We start from the raw sequence: 22,416 nt of genomic DNA, 5'->3' as shown, positions 1-22,416 counted from the left end.
ATTAAAAGTCTGAAGTCTCATCCTTCAGGTTGTGAATTGTTGGAGATTTTAAGCATGTGATTCTTTTTCTTACTTAGCCCAGTCTGTCTTTTTCCTCTCTTAAACTTCCTTTGCCATTCTGTGTCTGATTTGACATTAAATTTTTCTACTCTGCTGAATTATTCAGTTTATTTTATGAATCCTTTTATTTCATTGGTTTAAAAAAATCCTTGACGTAAATCTTGAAACCTCTAGGATTGGCTTGTAGGCTACAGGAATTTAAGTTTAATCATCAAATCAAAGAGACATTAAAAAAGATGTTCATTTTTTTGAACAGTTCTCTTTACAAGACATACAAACGTTGAAAATATGAATAAAAGGCTCGCTGGCTGGCAGCCAAACACTGCCTTATGTGACTGCATTCCAAATGGCTTCATAACATTTCAGTGAATTATCTTGGAACTTTTTTAAAATGTTGGCCCAGGATTACTGCAGGATGGGCTCCCATTATGAGCTCACATTAAAGTCATATTTTCTGTCTTACATTTATAACGTGATCTTTGCCAATCAGAGGGGCCATAACTCTTCAGTCCCAGCAGCTCCCTCAGAAGTGGTTCCTACTGTCAATAGTGTAACAGGCCCCAGAGGACAGGTGAGTGAGTTGAGTTTACCACAGCCAGTCAGGCAAGGAAGGTGAGTCATTGCGGAGAGTGAGGATGTCTTTCAGTAAGGGTGACCCTTCTCAAGGAAGGATCTTTCCATCAGCTGAATCAGAATGGTTCCCCCTCCTGTCTCCCTGCAGCCTGGGCTCCCAAGGAGACTTTTACGTTGCAACCTCCCCCAGTCATGTTCCACCATATTCATACCATTACCAATGATGATAGAGTTAGGGTTAACCCTATCGCAAAATGAGACCCTTAACTAACCATCAAAGTTCCTGACCATTCCTTTCACCAACTTCCACCAACCAAAAAAAATCCTTGACCTAAGTCCCTAAACTTCTAGGATTGGCCTGTAGGCTACAGGAATTTAAGTTTAATCACCAGAACACTGCAGTGAAAAGCCATGGATGAAAATCAAAGAGACACTGAAAAAGATGTTTTATTGCCTTTTTTTAACAGTTCTCTTTACAAGACGTTTAACGTTGGAAATTTTGTTAAAAGGCTCGTTGGCTGGCAGGCAAACATCACTCAGTTGGGTAAGGAATGTTTTTGCATCCCAATTGGCACAGAAAGGCAGTGGGTCACAGAAAAGGATATACTGGGTGACTAATGGCTTCAGCATGGGACGAAAACTCTTAGATTTAATCACAGTTAGCAATCTTATTGGGTCTCTGTTCACTAATGTCCCAAAGATCTTGTTATTAGCATGCCAATTATTGTCTAAAACATTGCTAGAAGTGCACAAAGAAAAATTAAAGCAAAAACATGCATGAACAAACCTAACAGCAACATCATGAGAATCTGATAAATCATGGGAAGCTCTGTTCCTGGCAGAATCCAGTCTGTAGTATCTCTCATATATTGGTTAATTATGTAGTGAAAAAGAAGAGTTATTATTTATTCAAAGTGCAATTAAAAACCTGTGATTTGCTTTTCAGGGTGAGGAGTCAGCATGACAGTGCAGACTGTGATTTTATGGATGTTCAAGTGCTTTAATACTTTATATGTTATTCATACAGACTACAAATTTATAATGAACAAGATTTGGACTGATTCTTCAACGTGGATTAGTAAGTTCAAGAACATTTTTAAAAATATATTTGATGACAAATCTTCAGTACAGTGATCTCTCTTTTGCCCCATGTGATCGCCACAATACTGGCTAACCGTCATTTCTTTGGTAGGTTGTTTTACAGCAGATGACGTTCCTGTTGCCCAATCCTCCCAATTCTATCCAGGCTAGAGATTGATATACACTCACTTGACTGTAGCAGTGGTTGGATTTTCTTGCAACCAAGAAGACCTGAAATGGGACCTGAACGAGGGAATTTCTAGCTCAAAGATAGAAGAATCACTCCAATGAGTCATGTCACTGAGCCACTCCAGCTCCCTTTCTCACATGTGTCCTTTGCCAATGTAATTTGGCACCCTGTCTTGAGAAACTATTGTTTTGATGCATTTCCAAATTCATAATTGACTTTATGATTGTAGTTGCGTGATTGAAATGTGTTTGGTTTTTGCATTCTAATAAATACACTCCCCTCTGAAAGATGCAAAAGAACAGGGAGGTGCGTGGTGGTTTCGATTCTTAATTCCAGTTAAAATAGTTTACCACCAGAATAGAGGAGAGGCTTAGATGCACAAATGAAGAGTATTAATAATAGTATCGGATGCCAAATTTGAAACTGCATAAAAAAGGAAAGCGTCAGTGCTTTTAAGGTCATCAGATATGACAGATGGCTAATTCTGCCAGCTTCTCAAACTGTTGACTCATTGAACCAGGCAGGCACAGGATTAGGAGATGGCTGGGTCAGAAAGCTAAGTAAAAGGTCCAATCTTTGCCATTTTGAAGATTGCGGGGTGGCAAACAGCACAGCAAGTTTCATCTGAACTTGAGCCGGAGCTGGGAAACTTAATCACAGCTAAATATGGAGACATTAGAAAGTGCCAGGGAAAACACTTTAAATATCTTGAATGTATTAGTCACCTATGGTATGCATCCAGTATGCAGTAAAAAAAAATGTAGTGGCAACACATAAAAATAATGAAGAGAAAAGCTACTTTTAAAAATAAATAATAAGTGAAAGAAAATTCATACTTTTCCCTTCTTTTCCTTCAAGGCTTTTGGAACTAGTTGATAGGGCAAATGTGTCACACTCAGGCGAGGGGATGGTCGTGCTGGAAAATTTGAGTTTGGTATTTCAATCCAAGGGACACGTTCTATTGCTGGTTTGCTTTGCACAGCAGCTGGGTCACCATCAGAATAGATTAAACTCATTATTTGCTGCATCCATATAGTACCTGGTATACAATAGAAAAGCAAAACAATCAGAGGAAAATCACAAGTCAGATCGCTCATCATACAACACCTAGAATCTTTCAACACATGGAGGAATGGGTACAGGTTTAACTCAGCTGATTTGGCATGAGTGAAATGAAATTGTTTGAAAATGAGATCAAAAGACTAGACTCCCCATTTTTGCCAAGTTTTTACTACCATTATTTATATTGGGATCTTTTAACCAAGGACCATACTACCCAGCTGTCTCTGGTGATGAGCTTTTTTAAAATAGTAAATCAGGGCCCTGTCTTATGCGTAAATTCTCATTATATCATTTTGGGGAAACAACTTTCCACCATGCAAGAGTCCACCAGTTTTACTAGTAGTAAAAGGTCCCAAAAAGGTACACTTTATATTACCATATTATGGAATATAACTTGATCAGGCATATAAATCAACCCCATATTTTGGCATTATTTTGCCTGTTTAGGCCTATTCCTAGTGCATATGTTGAGCCCCCAATTCACTTTCTGTTTTCCAACGAATAAATGCATGTTTAGTGCTATGCTTGCATTAGCGTTAGCCTCAATTTTTCAACAGGTCCAGGGTTACACTTACCTTATAAACCATGCAAGGGACCAAGCCGGCAATATGGATTGTGTTGCTAAGAGACAAGAAAGAGTTGAAGACACATACACACAGAGCAGATTGCACATGGCAGCTGACAAGCAGAAAAAGACCCTCTTGCACCAGGGCTGGTGGCTCACATTTTGTACTCTGCATATCAGTTGACTCTGTTTTAAGAGGGATTTTTCAAAGCATTAAATAGGCAACCTACACACCACAATCTACAGTATTTGTGTCATCCTCCTTGTAATAGAACCGTTGTCTCAATACCATGAGATTACATCACACATTTCGCCATGGAACAAATGGACAACAAATCTAGAGCAACCCATACAACCATAATGCCCATTTGTTAGGAAAAAAAGAAAGGTAGGTTCCTGAAGACACAAAGAGGAAGGGATGACAGAGGAAATTTCTATAGGCAAATTATGCTGCAAAATTTGCTTTTCAAACATCTGAGAGGAAAAATGGTAAAGCAGGACTAATGCTTATCGAGTAAGAAGTTACTGCCAATGGCCTGAATTTTACAATATTTTAGTAGTGTCATTTTGTCAGTTTTCTTGGAAAGTTTCCCCCTATGAGGCCCATCAGTTTTCTTGTGCTATTGCCCCAAACTCACTTCATTAACTACCTATGACATCCCTCTCCTTGGATGCTGACCTGATTCTACCACTTCCCCCAACCAGAAGAACTCACTGCTGTCAGTATATTCCCAAATAGACTGTTAATACTGATGCGGGCTCCATGATTAAAAGGTCATTACACACTCAGACAAGTGCTCGAAGTCCAGCGCCACCTTGCATAGTTTGTCACATTTGCCCCAGACATTGCAGCTAAGGGGAACTATACAACTCTATGACTCTATAATGATCCACTTTATGGACGGGGGGAACCTGGACGTCTTGGTAAATAGGATAATGGCAATCCACTTCTGCTGGTTCGATACCAAACTCTGCCAGAATGGTCTGACATTGTTATCGACGTTGGTACAGTCCCAGTTTTCTTTGGAAAAAAATCACCAAGCAGTGCCATAAGAAGGTCAATCAGTCAGGTCACCTCACCAACTTGTCGCCACCTGCATCGGTGCAGACCGTTGTGACACCCACTTTTATCTCACTCAATCCCTCTCTTTCTCTCAATCCAGGATAAAATGATCCGTAATAGACAGAAAGAGCCACATTGGGTTGTGGGGAGACCAACATCTAGCTCCTCACCACTACGAGCAGAGGGACCTGACTCTGACTGCCCCTAGTGGTTTGCAAACAATGATTTGACATTTGGTGGTGGGTTATTTTCCAGGGCATAGGATACCAGGAAACATTTTGATAGTTTTTTAAATGACATTCAATCAGCATGTCTTTGGAAATTGTTGGTGAAGAGATTAGTGAACCAGATGGGTTTTTCCTGACAATCAACAATGGGTTCATGGTCTTTATTAGACTCTTAATTCCAGAATTTCTCCCCCCATTGAATTCAAATTCCACCTGCAACCATGGTGAAATTTGAACCCCTGTTCCCAGAACATTATCTGGTTTTCAAAATTAACGGTCCAGTGATAATACCACTCGGCCATCACCTCTCTCTGCCAATGATGTTTCCCTATCTATCCTTAGTTGTTAAGCCTCTACTGAAGCACTTCTGATCCAAAGCACATTAAATGTAAATCATTTAATTATTTCAAGTTTATTCTTATAATTATAGCTTTTCATCCCTGGCATAATTCTGCTGACTGTTCACTAATCTCTGTAACTTTAACATCCTTTCTAAAATGTGGTTCCCAAGATATTACCTATTACTTTGACTCTGTATAATCAATGTTACCATGACTTTGATACTCTGTAGTCTATTCCATTATTTATATTTTAAAACCATTTTGGCTTTTTTGAATGCCTTTATATATGTACACAAATATTAAGAGAATTATATGTTGCAACCCCTAATTTTGCCTGTATATTCTCATCCTTCACTGCCTTTTGTTCTGTGTATATTCCCATTCCTTGTTTTTCATACCAACACGCATTGTCTCTTTGTTAACCATGCTAAGTAGCATCATCCACCATTCTACCTATTCTGCTAACTCTTTCCTGAAAACTTTTACAGCTTATCTTGCTAGTTAACAACTACCAACTTTTGTGTAAACAAATTTTGTGATTGTGGGTGTTGTTAACAACCTTGTTCATGGAGTGCAAACAGTCAGAATATAATAATCAAGCCTTTAGGTAACAAAGGCATCAAAGAGTTTGAGCAACAGATTTCCTTGTTTGTGTTTATGATTTGTCAGGGCTTAAAGTAGGAGTTCTGAGTGATGACGTAGATGTTTGGATGAAAGCTCAACATTCTATTCAGTGAAGCACGAAAGAAAGATGGTCAACATGACGAACTGGCATTTTCAGAGCACAGGGTAAGCTTGCCAACTGAATACATAATTAGCTTAATGACAGGAGACTGAGAGTGTTGGTGGAGGGCTATTCTCAGACTGGAGGCCTGTCACCAGCACAGTTCTGTTCTAGCTCCTCTTTTGTTTGTTTGTCTTTTGTATAAATGATTTCAATGAGAATATAGAAGGCATGCTTAGTAAGTTTGCAGGTGACACCAAAATTGTGAAGAAGGTGTTATAAGATTGCAAAGGGATCTTGATCAAATGGATCAATGGGCTAAAAAATGGCAGATGGAGTTCAATCTGGATAAATGTGAGGTATTGCATTTTGGTACAACAAACAGGGGCAAGACTTGTACAATTAATGGTAGGGCCTTGGGTAGTGTTGTAGAACAGAGGGATCTAGGGCTTCAGGTACATAATTCTTTGAAGTTTGCGTCACATATAGACAGGGTGGTTAAAAAGGCATATAGCATGCTTGCCTTCATTGCTTAGTCCTTTGAATATGGAGTTGGGAAGTCATGTTGAGGTTGTACAGGACATTGGTGAGGCCTCTTCTGGAATACTCTGTCCAGTTCTGGTTGCCTACTTATAGAAAGGATATTATTAAGCTGGAGAGGGTTCAGAAGAGATTTACCAGGATGTTGCTGGGTATGAAAGGTTTGAGTTATAAAGAAAGGCTGGATATGCTGGGATTTTTTTCATTGGAGCGTAGGAAGTTGAGAGGTGACCTTAAAGAAGTTTCTAAAATCATAACAGATATAGAAAGGGTTAACGGTAGGTGTATTTTCCCTAGTATAGGGGATTTCAAGACTACTGGGCATATATTTAAGGTGAGAGGAGCGAGATTTAAAAAGATATGAGGACCAATTTTTTTTTACATGGAGGGTGGTTCACACATGGAATGAATTTCCTGAGGAAGTGGTGGATACGGGCACAATTACAAATTTTAAAAGACATTTGGACAAGTACATGAATTGGAAAGACATGGGGGTGATATGAAAGATTTCGGGGTGATATGGGCCAGGAGCAGGAAGGTGGGACTGGTTTAGCTTGGGATTATGTTTGGCATGGACTAGTTGGACCGAAGGGTCTGTTTCCATGCTGTATGACTCTATATTTCTTGTCAGTTTTCTTAAAACTTTCCTGAACTTACAATGCTGAGAGACAAATACAAATGCTTTCAAGGAAAACAATACAGCCCAGCTAGAGACACTGGTGTTTTAGTCATGAAGAATAGACTTTGAATTGAGATAGGGTGTTCCAATAAAATATAAACCTTTCTTGTTGGCAAGTTGACTATAAGCATCTTCACACACTCGGGAAAGCAAAACGGTGAACAATTTTCTTGTGGTCGCAAGTCATGCTTTAAGCAAAAGCTGTAGTATATAATTGTGTGTTCTGATTTGAAAGAAGCTTCGTGTGAAAATATGATTTGTTAATATAATAAAATAACCCCATCCTCAGAAAAAGGGTATAAAGACTGAACATATTGGAGATCTATACTGCACTTGAAGAAAGACGTATCCCACAAATCAGCAGAAGGAAATGTCAACAAGAGAGAAAGAGAAAGAACCTATACCACCACAGAAGCCAGGGGTTTCGGTTCTTATGACTGCAGTCAATAACATAATTGCACTAGATATTGTTCAGATATTGGAAGTAACACAAAGCTTATCTCAGCATTCTGATGTTAGGTATAAGTGAATAGCTGCATTGCTGGGAGCAAACAAACAAAACAACAGCTGTTTATAATTTTTTTAAAGCAGTCAAAAGCTGTAATCTCTTTAATTTTTCAATAACCATTTCAAATTTATGCCCACGTGAAATCTGCAATTATTAGCACAAATAGACTAGCTCCATTAATTATAAAAGCCTTTGGAGGAAGTCAATCTGTTTTTTTGTGAGTCATAGGTTAAAAAGAACTGTAAGTAACAGATAAAAATTCCTACAAAGGGAGTAGCAGGAGGACTTATCAGCGAATTGACAATTAGCCTCCATAAATAGACTCCTGTTTTGCCAAACAACAATTCTGCCAAATTTGTCAAACATCAGGTTTGTTTATAAGAAGAAGTTTGTTCCTGAAGAATAGAGTGCAGCAAATTTAGAGTGAGAGAGGCAGAAAAATTGAGACGACCAATGTAACATCAGCAGTTGTCAATAATGGAAAGATCTGGAGAGGATGAGGACAAGGGTGAATCTTGAAGGTGAGCAGGATTATTTTACCTAATAAGAAAGCCTGAATAGCTCTTTTCTCTTAAAATAGTGAAAGCTGAGATAGGACTAGGTGGAGGAATTGATATTATTTTCATTGCTTTGCTTTTGTTTTAGCTGGATGTTAAATTGGTAACGGCATACTCTTTGAAAATAGGAGAAAAGGTTCACTCCCTGAGCATGCTGAGTTACTGAACTGGAAAGAATTGGGTGGATAAAGTCTCCAACACGTAACAGAGGTGAGCAAAGACGGGAAACGGTATCACACACTGATGAACAAGCCACTGGACTTCATAGAATCCCTACAGTGTGGATGCAGGTCATTCAGCCCATCAAGTCCACACCAACCCTCTGAACAGCATCCCACCCAGACCCATTCCCCAAACCCTATCTCCACAATCCTGTATTTCCCATAGCTAACCCACTCAACCTACACATCCCTGGACACTATGGGCAATTTAGCATGGCCAATCCACCTACCTGCACATCTTTGGATTGTGGGAGGAAACTGGAGCACCCGGAGGAAACCCACGCAGACACGGGGAGAAACTCCACACAGACAGTCGCCCGAGGGTGGGACTAAACCCAGGTCCCTGGCCCTATGAGGCAGCAGTGCTAACCACTAAACTTGATATTGTTCTCATTCTTCCCATTTACTGGTTTTTATCAAATATGATGGAAAAAAAAAACATCAGAAGTGCTTGAGGTTTATAGATTGATGAGTTGTACCTACCATGCAAAACCAAAAGTATCCCCAGCTTTAAATATGCCTATCTCACACAGAATGAATAGCAGAGATCCTTGGGATAAGTGAGGAATAAGGTAAAAACAATGCCATAACACATGAATACAAGACCATAAAAAACAGAAGCAATCTTATTAATCTTATCTCGGATACAGCCTGTCAAACCTCTTCTGCCATTTATCTTTGGACTGATCTCCACTCTCCTACCACTCCCTATATCCCTGAATTCCCAGACCAGCAAAAATCTGTGTACCCCAGATAAGTATAGTCATCAATGGAGAGTCTCCAAAGGTAAAAGGGTAAAGTCACCATAGTCCAACTGGGTCATGGGGCTGGTCTTGCATTAGAGAGCTACAACTGCTTCTGGTTTAACCTAAGGGGAGAGTTTGATCAGGATAGTCCTTCATGGTAACCTCAGCTGGTGTGGGAATTGAATTCACATTGTCGGCATCACCCTGCGTCGTAAACCAGCAATCCAACCAACTCAGTTAACTCAACCCATGAGAATCTACAATACTATATGCTCGAGAATTTCAGGGATTACAGATGAGTGAAAAAATTTCTCCTTATATCAGTTTTACGTAATTGAATCATTAGCCTTAAACTGTATCCCAATATTCCAGCCAGCAGAAAAACACCTTTGGTATCTGCCCTGTCAAGTCTCTTTTGCATTCTGTATGTTTCAATGAGATCACCTCTCTTTCTTCAAAACTCCAGAGAATATAGACTGAATTTACTTTGCCTCTCCACATAGGACAACTCTCTCAACTCAGGGAACATGCTAATGAACTGTCACCATGCTGTCTCCAAATGAATATATAATTCTTGAAATGTAGAAGCAAAAGGAATATGATATTTCAAGCATGATCTCAAAGCCCCGTACAGTTGCAGCAAGACTTTTTTTTTCCCTTTACTCCAATCCACTTGCAATAAAGGCCAATATGTCATTTGTCTTCTTCATTGTTGCTGTATTGGTATGTTAACTTACTTTTCTCCTTGTACAAGTACACCCAGTTCTCTCTGAATATCAAAATATTCAAGGTCGATTTCTTTCTAAAAAAGAAATCTGCTTTTCTATTTTTGAAACCAAGGTGAATACATTTGACCACATTATACACCATTTGCCATCTTGTTGTGCACTCACTTAACCTGTCTTCCTCTTTGCGGCCTCTCAACTTAAATTCCCACTAAGCTTTGTATCATCAGTAAGCATAGAAATATTGCTTTCTGCCTTTGTCTAAGTCATTAATATAAATTTAGTGATGAGGACAGATTGGACAAACTTGGTCTGTTTACACTTGAACTTCAAAGAATGAAGGGCGACCTGAAAGAAGTTTATAAAATTATGAGATGCATAGATAGAATGGATTGTCAGAATCTATTTCCCAGGGTTGAAATGTCAAGTGTTAGGGGACACAGGTTTAAAGTAAAGGGGATAAGTTTTTTACCCAACTGGTGGTAAAAGCCTGGAATGCATTTCCAGATGTGGTGGTGGAGATGGATGCAATAGCAATGTTTAAGAGGCATCTTGATGGATATACGAATGGGCAGGGAATAGAAGGATACAGACAGCATAGAGGCAAAAAGTTTATAGTTTAGAAAAGCATAATGTCTCGACACAGTCTAGATGGGCCGAAGGGCCTGTTCCTGTACTATACTGTTCTTCGATCTTTGTTCTTTGTTCTACAGCTGAGGCCCCAGCACTAAGGATTGTGACGCTTTCACTAGTCACAGCCTGATAATTTGCAAGCACCACATCGGTGCATACATTTTGCTTCTTGGCTGTTAACCAATCCTCTATTTATGCAAATTAGTCCTACTCTGGAAGCACTGACGTCACATATTAACTGCTAGTGTGGCAAGTTATCACATGCCTTTAGGAAATCAGTAAGCTGCATTTACTGATACATTTATTCTAACCTATTAAGTGCACCCTCAAATAATTGTTTTTAAACTCTTTTTCTCTTTCATTAAACCGATTGACTGTCTGATAATATTATGCATTCTGAAATGTATTGTTGAGACTTCCTAAGTATTTGATTCCAGCATTTCTTGATGACTACTGTCTGATTAAGTGTCCTGTAGTTGCCCCGTTTTCTCTCTGCCTCCTAACATCTGGCTACCAACCCCATCTATTGAGGGGGGTAGGCTTTGAAATATCATGATGAAAGTGGTTGTTGTTAAAATAGTAGTTCAGAACAAACCAGAGACCCTGTGCAGCCAACCTTTACAGTGGGAACTTCTGTACAAACCCTTTTGCAATTGTGATCAAACACAAACAACTTTGAGCCTTACCAAGGAGTGTCACCACTACGGACTAATTGACAGACCAATCACCTTAAAAACTTACCAAATGGCTCTAGGGAGTTGCAGTCCCTAAATATTAAATTAAATCTCTCCCTCCATTCTTGAATATTTGATGTTACACTGCTAACTTCCAATCTGTTAGAACCATTCAAGAATGCTGGGGATTTTGGAAGATCATAGCCAGAGCATCCACTATCCTTGAGGCATTACTTTATCTTGATTTCCTCTCTTTTTTTCACAACTAGGTTCTCCTCTAGTTCTGGGAAGCAACTTGAGTCTTCTGTAAAAACTATTTGTTCAGTGTATCTCATACCCAATGAGAATTTCTCCTATCTTTGCTTCCAGGATCGCTCTTTAATTTAGCTAGTCTCTTCCGTTTTATATACTTGCAGAAGTTACTATTATTTCTGGCCAGTTTGCTCTCATATTCTATTTTATCCGCTGTGCCAATTTTTGTTGGCTTTTTTTGCTGGTTTCTAATCTATGCCCTATCCTCAGACTTGGCACCACTTTTTGCAACTTTATAAACTTCCGAAGAACCTGAACCAAAATAAAGCTTTCAAGATGACTGGGGATTTCCAATACAATGCCTTAAACCTGGCAGTCTGCCAGAGATAAATAGTTCATGTAAATTTTTATCAAATAGATGACCATTATATTGTTCAAGAGGAAAATATTTTTAAGTGTATTCACACTGATACAGCAAGACAGGATATACTACTGGGTTTTCGACAGCCCAAATATTGTGCCTCAACATCTGCCTCACAGGTGTAGTCATTTGAAGCAAATGTATGTGCTAGGATTATTTGAAGGTAAAGGCAAATTGAAATATTTCTCCTTGGGAATCCAGATTATCTAGCCCTTCATATTACTAGTTACAGGCAGAAGCAGGCTGTCAACACACGCAAACAATTGCCACAATTAATATGGAGCACACCATTAACAGCTTGAACGATGGAGAAATTTACAATACAGACAAAGGCTGATTAGCAACTTCTATGCAGTTCATTATATTTTAATTGAAGGGAGTTTATCCATGATGAATATGAAAGCCCAGCCCAAGGTAAAAGAAATCAGGGTTCGAACAAAATCATTGCAACATTAGCCCAGGTATTTTAGATGATCCTTTAGTATTAAATTTGTGGGTTAATAGAAGGTTTTAATAGAATTATTGAAGTAAGTTGATAGCAAGTCAGTGAAAGGTGGAAGCTACCCACAAGACAAGAGCAGATCTAATTGTATATGGCAACCAAAGTTGGTCTAACTTTAGTGGAATGTTGTAAGAGGAGATGGGTTGATATTTCTGCTAAAAGGCTAGAAAAATGGGGTCAGAGATACTCTCTTTTTGCAGTGTGAAAACCTGCTCCTTTGCACTGCAACACTTACATCAGATAATAGCCCCAAATTTCAAAATAGATAAGGCAAGGAGAAAGATGATCAAAGTCTGTCCAAGCAGGCGAGCTGCGTATGTGACATCTCTGGATTGGTTTTATAAGATTTAATAGTTTTGGAATTGTAATAAGATGAAAAAGAGACTGTTCTTGTGCGTATGTAAGACAATATGACCGTAAGACATGGAAGCAGAAGTGGCCCACTCGACCCATCAAATCTGCTCCACTATTCAATGAGATCATAGCTGATCTGATACTCCTCATCTTCATTTCCTGCCTTTTCTCAGCATTTGACTTCACTTACGCATGCTACATAAAACCCCACTGGATAATAAGGACCACACTTGAAACTGATGACCATTCAATGCTTTTCACAATTATTTTTCGAAAACAAAAATGTTAGATAAAGAATGTGGACATGGACAAGAAGAACGTCATTGCAGGAACACCAGCATTACCACAAAGATAAACAAACAATGTCAGGTACTATCTAGAAATGAATCTGTGCTGCTCCTTATCGGAGTAGCGTGTTGACATGGCATCAAGGCTTCTGCAATACCTCTACTTTTTCAACTATTATGACTGCTCATTATTTACTTAGTGCCCAACAATCTGCAAGTCATTTATTGGGCACAAGCAGCCACTTTACTTGAAGTACCATGTGACTAATTTATCACCTTAATTTGTGTTATGGGTGTAATAATAAGCTTTTTTCCCCGTCTTTCCCTTAAGTCTGGTACATTGTATGTGGTATCAAAATTCTTAATCTTGAACTTCTTCTGCTAAATAAATATGCTGAATAGCTTCTGGTTGTCAGTTGACGTTCTTGTGCAACTCTGGGCTTGCTCCAGTGGGATCTTTAAATTCATTTAGCCATGCCTACAACTATTGTGATGGGCTGTTACGTGTGTTGTTAATCTATTGTCATTTGCCCAATCCACTGCATGGATGTGACAGTTGTGGCATCACACAGAGACACAATAGCCCTGAATATGAAGTTGGTCTTAGGTCAATTGAGTATGTCTGGCAGCAATTACCAATAGCTTTCATTTACATAGCACCTTTGAAATAATTAAATATCCCAAGATTTTTTACAAAAGCATAATAAAGTAAAACACAACACTAAGTCACATCAGAAGATAGCCAAAAAATGTGGTCAGATAGGTAGCTGTTAATGACTATCTTAAGCAAGGAAAGAAAGGAAGGCAAGCATTGAGATTCAGGGAGGAGCTGTAGGACTTTGGACCTAGACAGATGAAGAGTCACCATCATTGGTGAAATGTTTCAAATAAAAGATCATCAAAAGGCAGATTTAGAGCAGTACACAGGTATCACTGAAGGCTGGAGGAGATGGCAGATATAGGGAGGACTGAGGCCATGGAAGCATTTGAAAATGAGGGTGAGAATTTTGAAATTGTGGAGGAGCCAAATGTAGTATTAGGAATACAAGGGTTCTAAGTGAACAACACTTGTTACAAGTTAAGAATACAAAAGTGGAGTTTTGGCTGACCTCAAGTTTACAGAAAGCAGAGGGAATCAAGCCAGAAATGCATTGGAATAGTCAAGTCTAGAGGTAAAAAAATGCATGAATGAAGGCTTCAACAGCTGTTGAGCTGAGGCACAGCTACAGTTATAGAGAATAAATAGCCAGCCTTAGTAATATCACTCTCACCCAACTTTACCTTACCAGCCTGCCTTCTTTAATGACTCCATACTTTCAGACCACTTATCTAAAATCCAGTACTGAATGAGCAGTAATTTTCTCCAACTAAATACTTAATCTCCACCACAAGCTCCAATTCTCTCCCTGGTAATTAATGGAGGTGGAGCCAAACTGATCATGTCACTTTATTGTCATATTCGACCCAAAGTTCAGCCTCAGAATACACGTCAGAGCTATCACAAAGAAAATCAATTTCCCGCTCTGTAACCTCCCTGACTTTGCCCCTGCTGCAGCTCATTTACTGTTGAAACATAAATGCGTTTGTTATCTCCAGACTTGACTATTCCAATGCTGTTCATCTGGCCCTGCACTTCTACTCTCCATAAACTTTAAATTCTGCTGCCCATATCATTACATGCACAAAGTCACCCATCTTCTTCCTACGTAAGAACACATACATTTGAAGCAGGATCAGGCTATTCAGTTACTTGAGCCTGCTCTGCCATGCTATCAGATTATGGCTGATCTGAGTGTAGCCTCATCTTCACATTCACACTTATCTGCAATAACCACTGACTTCCTTGTCTATCGATTTCTTTGACATCCCTTGGGATTGTGAATTACTTGCTTCCAAATGGTACACTGGGTTCTGAAACAGCCAATTTGCAATCTGTGGACTATACTGCACACAGAGCAGGTAGCGTTTGGAGGTTCAGATGGATAAATTGCCAATACTGCAACTTCCCCTTTGTGTGGTCCCAACAAAGGTTCTCAATGTTTTTGGAACCTTTTCAAATGCATTCCTCGTCACAAGCCAGGACTCCCCTGAGTCAACTGGGATGTTTGGCTTTTTCAGGGATGCTTTGAGAATATCCTAAAACACTTCTGTTGTCATTTTGGGAGTCACTTAATCCTGTCACACCGTCAGCTCCTGGCTGAGCAATGTCTCGATGGTTTAAACTTCTCATCCTTGTTTACAAGTATCTCCACGGCTTCGCCCCTCCTTATCTATACAATCATCTTGAGCGCTACAACCTTGAGAAATACGTGCACTTATCTAATTGCGGACTCTCACACAGTGACTTCATGTGTCAAAGGGAGATAGGGGCATGGTGATATCGTAACTGGACTAATAATCCAGAGGCCTAAGATAATGGCCTAGAGACATGAGATTAAATGAATAAATCTGAGACTAAAACTAGTCTAATGGTGAGTATGAAATGAGTGTTGCAAAAATCCATCTGGTTCACTGAACCCCTTTAGGGAAGGAAATCTACTGTCCTTACCTGATATGGCATACATGTGATTCCACACCTACAGATATATGGTTGATCCTTAACTAACTTCTGAAATGGCCAAGTAATCCACTTCGCTGTATCAAAACACTATAAAATCTAAGAAAATGAATCAAATTGGACAGACCACCTGGCATCCGCCTAAGTAATGAAAACGATAATGGAGTTTGCATGTTCTCCCTTTATCTGTGTGGGCTTCCTTCGAGTGCTCCAGTTTCCTCCCACAATCCAGAGACATGCAGGTTAAATAGATTGGCCATGCCAAATTGTCTGCCGTGTCCAGGGATGTGCAGGTTAGCTGGGTTAGCCATGGTAAAATGCAGGCTTATGGAAATAGTGTGGAATTCTCTTTGGATGGTCAGTGCAGACACAATGGGCTGAATGGCTTCTTACTGCACTGTCAGAATTCACTGATTCTATCAAACACAGCCCTATTGATCCTGCAAAGTTCGCCATACTAACATCTGGGGGCTTGTGACAAAATTGGAGAGCTGTCTTGCTAACTAGTCAAACAACAGCCTGACATAAACATATTCGCAGAATCATATAATGACAGGCAATGTCCTAGACAGGTTACCCATGCCTGGGTATGTTCTGTCCTGTCAGAGATGGTGGCACTGTAGTATACATTCAGGAGGGAATTGCTCAGGGAGTCTCAAAACCTGACTCTGGATGCCATAACATTTCATGTTATCAGATCACGTTAGGACATGCAAATCTCCTGCTTATGACCAAGTACCACTTCCTCATCTGGTGAATTAGTACAACAAAATGTTGAACATTGAATGTGGGAACAGAATGTACTCTTGGGTTGCACAGGAGTGTGGTGTGGGGGCTTCAGTCTCACTTAGTTTGAACTTTGCCAGCATTACTCAGTTCCCGGCCTCTTTACAGCCTTGGCTTATACATACACAAAAGATTTTTAACTCCAGAGTTGACGTAAGATTGATCAACTCGGTGCGGAGCTGCAGGAACACAGCAGGTCAGGCAGCATCAGAAGTAAGTTGATGTTTCAGGTCGGGCCTCTTCCTCAGAAATGGGGAGGGAGAAGGGTGCTCAGAAATAAATAGAGGGAGGAGAGGAGAGGTGGGACTCGGGGAAGGTAGGTGAGAAGTTATAGGTGGATGCAGGTAGGGAGTGGTGGGGATTGGTCAGTGGGAAGGGTGGGGCGGATAGGTGGGGAGAAATATGGATAGGTTGTGTCAGGTCAAGGAGGTGGGGATGAGAGGGAGGGTTGGAAATGGGATGAGGCCGGAGGTGGGGAGATTTTAAAACTGGTGAATTCTATGTTTAGGCCATCGGGCTGCAAGCTCCCAAGGCAGAATATGAGGTGTTGCTCCTCCAGTTTGGATGTGGCATCATTGTGGCACTGGAGGAGGCCCAGGATCGACATGTCACCCAGGGAGTAGGAGGGGGAGTTAAAATGGTTGGCAACCGGAAGGTGTTGTCGTTTGCTTCATACAGAGTGCAGATGCTCTACAAAATGGTCTCCGAGTCTCCACCTGGTCTCATCGATGCAGAGGAGGCCACATCGGGAGCAACAGATACAGTAGACCAGGTTGGAGGATGTACAGGCTGACCCTTCGGTCCAACCAGTCCATACCAGCTATAATCCAAGACTAAACTGGTCCCACCTACCTGTGCTTGGCTCATATACCTCCAAATATTTCTTAATAACTGTAAGAAATCTAGAAGTAAATCAAGAAATATGCCTGAATCTTGGGTGCAAATGTTCTGACAGCCTTCAGCAACGCTTGTTTTTTGTTTAGGATCTGGATTGAATTTCACTTGAATCTCTATCCTATTAATTCAATGTATTGACTTGCTCAAAAAATGGTCTTTCTGCTTTACAGCTAATCTCATTACACCATAAAGATGTTTATAAGTATGTCTGGAATTTGCGTACAAAAACAGATCAGGCATCCCAAACATCCTCAAACCTCTGCCTCACACCTTTACTTTCATTTAACCCAATCAGCATAACCTCGATTCCTTTCTCCCTCATTTTTGTTAAACTTCCAAAAATGTCTGCTATTTGCGTTAACTTTTTAATTTTGTGGCAAATTTCACATTCCACTCTGAATAATGATTCTTCAGATTCTCCTATTGAATTTATAAGAGGCTATCTTATGCTGTGTCTCCTAGTTAACTGATTAGAGAAGGAACAAATGGTGATATCTGAAAAAAAAACATTTTTATAAAAGTGAGTGGCTGGGCTCTGGATCCACTGCCTGACAGTATGGTGAAGGCTTTTAAAAGGGAATTGGAGCATTGCCTGAAGAGAAAAAGATTGCAGGAATAAGCAAGGGCGTGGGACTAAGTGAGCTTTTGTTGTAGTGAACCACACAGACACAGTCAGCCAAATGGCCACTTTCTGCTCTGCAACCATCCTCATGGTATCTGGAACTTGCTACCTGAAAGAGGCGGGAATCCTCAAGACATTTAAAAATTAGACATGCACTTGAAGAAACACCGAAGCAAACAAGGCTTCAGGCCAAGTGCTGCAAAATGGTATGACAATAAATGGATGTTTGATGACTGGGGAAGATAGAATGGGCCAAATGGCCTTTTCTGTGTGTAAAATTCTCTATAACTCTAATATTTTATGGTTGTGATTTTTCCCCTTCCTGGTGGTGAGGAGAGCAAATAATGGGGCAGCTTGGCTCCAGAGAGATACGCAGCCTCCTTTCCCATCACTTCAGCAATTTAGTTCAGGGCGAGAATGTTCAGGAGCAGCCTTCTCCAGCCACCATTTTGGGGCCCCAAGTGGTCAATTAAAAGTCACCTTAGGGCCTAAAACCACCACCAGCATGATTACCTACCTTCCTGGCAGGCAAGAAAAGTGTTTTGCTTTCTCAACAGGAAAGCCAGGGAGACCTGGCTCTCTGGTTGTGATGGGAGATTGGGTAGTGCAAAATATTTCAAGCACGGAGACATTTCTTTGACTAATGATACAGCTCTTCATTGCTATGCAACCTTGGTCTACAATGAGACCCATCAGCTCCCCAAGACTGAGAACCTCTGATTGGCTGGCAGTATCAGGTTGGCTGGGACTCCAGAGCTAAAGCTCATGAATGAACATGAAAGTCACCATCAGGTACTTAAGTACCTAATTGGCACATGTTCCAGCAGGTTTTTACACTGCTGGTGAGTGGGGGGTTAATCACAGCTGAATTCCAGAGATGAGTGTGACTGCCCTTAATATCAAGGCTACATTTGAGTGTGGCACCAAGAAGCCGTAGAAAAACTGAAGCCAATCAGGGAGAATACTCTCCATTGGTTGGATTCATACTTGGCACAGAGGAAGATGGTTGTGACTGTTGGAGGTCAGTCGTCTCAGCTGCCGGGCATCTCGATACGTTTCCTCAGGGTAGTGACCCAGGCCCAACCATCATAAGCTGCTTTAGCAAACAGTCCCTTCTGGTTGGTTGGCTCGCCAAGCTGATTCGTTGTTGTTCTGCAGACGTTTCATTACCCTGCTGGGTAACATCAGCAGTGCAAGCTCCGATGAAGCGCTGTTGTGTTTTCCCGCCTGGTATTTAAACTCTGGGGTCCGTTGAGCTGGATTACCTCACTTCTGGTTTTCCTTCCCAATGGAGTGTATAGGGGTCTAGCTCTATGTGTTCGTTGATGGCTTTCTTAGTGGAGAATCAGGCCTCTAGGGATTCCTGTGCTTGTCTCTGCTTGGCCTGTCCCAGGATCCTGGTGTTGTCCCAATCAAACTGGTGGTTTTCCTTATCCATGTGGATGGAGATGAGTGAGTATTGGTTGTGTCTTTTTGTTGCCAGTTGATGTTCGTGTACTCTCGTGGCTAATTTTCTTCATGTCTGTCCAATGTAATGTTTGTCGCAGTCTCTGTAGGGAATCTTGTTCATGACATTGGTCCTGTCCATAGTGGTTAGTGGGTCTTTGGTTATGCCAACTGCTAACCCGAACCAAAGGCCCAACGCTCACCATGGATAGGATCAATGTCATGTACATGGTTCCCAGCAAAGATTGCGACAAACATTACATTGGACAGGCAGGAAGAAAATTAGCCACGAGAGTACACAAACATCAACTGGCAACAAAAAGACACGACCAATACTCACTCATCTCCATCCACATGGATAAGGAAAACCACCAGTTCGATTGGGACAACACCAGGCCCGGGACAGGCCAAGCAGAGACAAGCATGGGAATTCCTAGAAGCCTGGTTTTCCACTAAGGAAGCCATCAATGAACACATAGAGCTAGACCCATATACACTCCATTGAGAAGGAAAACCGGAAGTGAGGTAACCCAGCACAATGGACCCCAGAGTTTAAATACCAGGTGGGAAAACACAACAGCACTTCATCGGAGGCTGCATTGATGATGCTACCCAGCGTGGTAATGAAACATCTGTGGAAAAACAACGAACCAGCTCGGCGAGCCAACCGACCTCAACATCCACAACCCGAGCTACAAATCTACTCAAAAGCCTTAGAAACATTCCCTTCATAAAGTCAGAAGTGGGGATATTTATTAATGATTACCCCATTTACACCTCCTCAGGAACCGAAGCAGTCTATGTCCAAATGCAGCAAGACCTGGACAATATCCAGGCCTGGGCTGGCAAATGGAAAGTAACATTTGCAACACAAAAGTGCCAGGCAACGATCAACAAGACAAAATCTAACCATGACTCCTTGTCATTTAATGAAATTACCATTGCTGAATTCACTAGGAATTCAGCTAGGAATCTTGCACTGAATAAGTCACCTCCTGACTCCCCAGAACCTACCCACTGTTTACAAGATGCAAGTCAGGAATGTGATGGAATACCCCCCCACTTGCCTAAATACATGCAACTCCAACGATACATAAAAAGATCAACACAATTCAACAGGTCACAGCCCAATTCATAGGCACTACATCCATAAACGCCAGCTAAATGCCTCATAGTGCTGCGTACCATCTACAAAATTCACTGCAGAATTCACAAAGGCTCCTGAGGTAGCACCTTACACTACCATCTCAAAGGACAATGCCAGCAGATACATGGGAACACCACAACCTGCAAGTTCCCATCGAAGACACACACTATTCCAACTTGGAAATATAGTACCATTCCTTCCGTGTTGCTTGGTCAAAATCCTACAGTTCCCTCCCTAACAGTATTGTGGGCCTGCCTACACCAAATGGACCTCAACAGTTCAAGAAGGCAGCTCACCACCACCTTCTCAACTGCAACTAGTGATCAGCAGTAACCACTGTCACAGTTTGTAATGCAGCACCCATGAATGAATAAAAAAGTCACCTGCTTAATTCCAAGGCATTAAGTTGCAGCCTGTGATTCTAGTTCCAGGTCTTCCTACAAATAGGGGTGTTTCCTCTACATCTATGCCTTCGATCTTCCTCATAACCTTAAAGATTTCTATCAGGTCATCCATTATTCTGCCTTCCAATAATCAGGGAGTTGAATATGGGACACAAGCAAAACTCAAGAGCACAATAGTTCACATCAGGAATTTTGATTTAATGACCCACGGACACAAATCATACAATTAAATATTGAACTGTGCAGATAGATTCCATGGATCAGGGGCACAAGATCAGCTTATAGGAGAAGCAATTCCACTAAACTTCAAAGACAATCGAATACAGTTACAAAACTTTTAACAGGTGACACCAGTGCAAATATAAGGCAGCTTTCCTGGGAAGGAGTTAGTTTAAAATCAAATAATTTGCTATTTGGTTGGTGGCATGTTAGAGTCATGTCAAAGAACAGTACAAATAATAATCTCTGCGAGTCTCTATGTACTTTCAGAAACTAACAAGTTTCTTACCAGATTTAGGGTACGTCACAATAAAGACATCTGTGTCCTCTATTTCAAAATGTTCCAGTTGTTCTAAATGTTCTTTTGTGTAGATAGTGGAAACAAAGTTACAGCCTTTGTACTGAAAGTAGTAATTGTTTGTCTTGGACATTCTTGCACTGTTGAGAAACCTGCAAAAGACAAACATAACAGTCTTACCAATTTTTAGGATTTTTTTTAAATGAGCGAAAAGGGTAATCAATGCACCAGTCAATATAGATTATCATTGAATATATGTGGGTTGGTTCCAAATGGAACGTTACAAGAGAGTAATGTTCTACCATCAACTGCCCCAAATCACCAGTTTAACAAGCCTATTCCCAAACTGTCCTGTAATTTAAGATTTTCAGATGTTCAAACCACCACAGGCATATCCCAACCTACATCTACAACCTTACAATTCTACAGCACTCTAAAGACTCAATGTTTCTTTAACTCCAGCCTTTGGTATGTACAAAAATCCTTTGAGTCACTATTGGCACTCTCTCATCAGTTGTCTAAGCCCTAAATTGTAGAATTTCCTTCCAAAACCTCCGTCACCTTCTTTAATCCTGTTTTCAGTTGCAATTCTTTCACCAAGCTTTAAATCAGAATGTGTAATGGCTTCTCCTTTTGCTCAACAACAATGTCCCTTTCTCTTGTATGTGCCTCAGACTGTTGGATTTATACAATGCTTTTAATCCAAAAATAAGTTAGTATTGCTTTTGTTACTGTGGGCAGAACACTATTAAGGAGAATCACTCAGATCAAGCCTATCTGTGGTTAAATTAGTAGATTTCTACTAGAAGTAGTGTTTTCTTATTTTCATCAATGATTCAGATGTTATAAAGAGGATATGGACAGGTTACTAAAATGGATGCAAATTTGGAATATGTATAAAATGCCTGGAACGGTACACTGTGCTCAAATCATGATTCAGACTTTATCAGCTTGTTATCCCTTGGGCACAATTCCTTACATAGAGGGCAAGAAGTGGAAATAATGAGACAATGTGGCCCTGGAAAGAAACTCACCACCTTCCTGCTACCTTAAGAA

The 22,416-nt window shown here is 40.5% G+C and overlaps 1 protein-coding gene across 1 annotated transcript in view; it reads right to left on the bottom strand.

The window, feature by feature from the left end:
• LOC109912251 (amine sulfotransferase-like) overlaps positions 1–22,416 on the bottom strand; it is a 52,795-nt gene that overhangs the window by 14,852 nt on the left and 15,527 nt on the right. The window contains exons 2-3 of the mRNA XM_020511648.2: positions 21,352–21,512; positions 2,740–2,942 (exon numbers count right to left, since the gene is read on the bottom strand). Of these exons, the coding sequence (XP_020367237.1) occupies positions 2,740–2,942; positions 21,352–21,493 (345 nt within the window). The 5' untranslated portion in view covers positions 21,494–21,512. The remainder of the gene's footprint in view (positions 1–2,739; positions 2,943–21,351; positions 21,513–22,416) is intronic.

The sequence above is a fragment of the Rhincodon typus genome, chromosome 5 (assembly GCF_021869965.1).
Source record: "Rhincodon typus isolate 14 chromosome 5, sRhiTyp1.1, whole genome shotgun sequence".
NCBI lineage: Eukaryota > Metazoa > Chordata > Chondrichthyes > Orectolobiformes > Rhincodontidae > Rhincodon > Rhincodon typus.
This window is presented reverse-complemented; position numbering and strand designations above follow the sequence as displayed.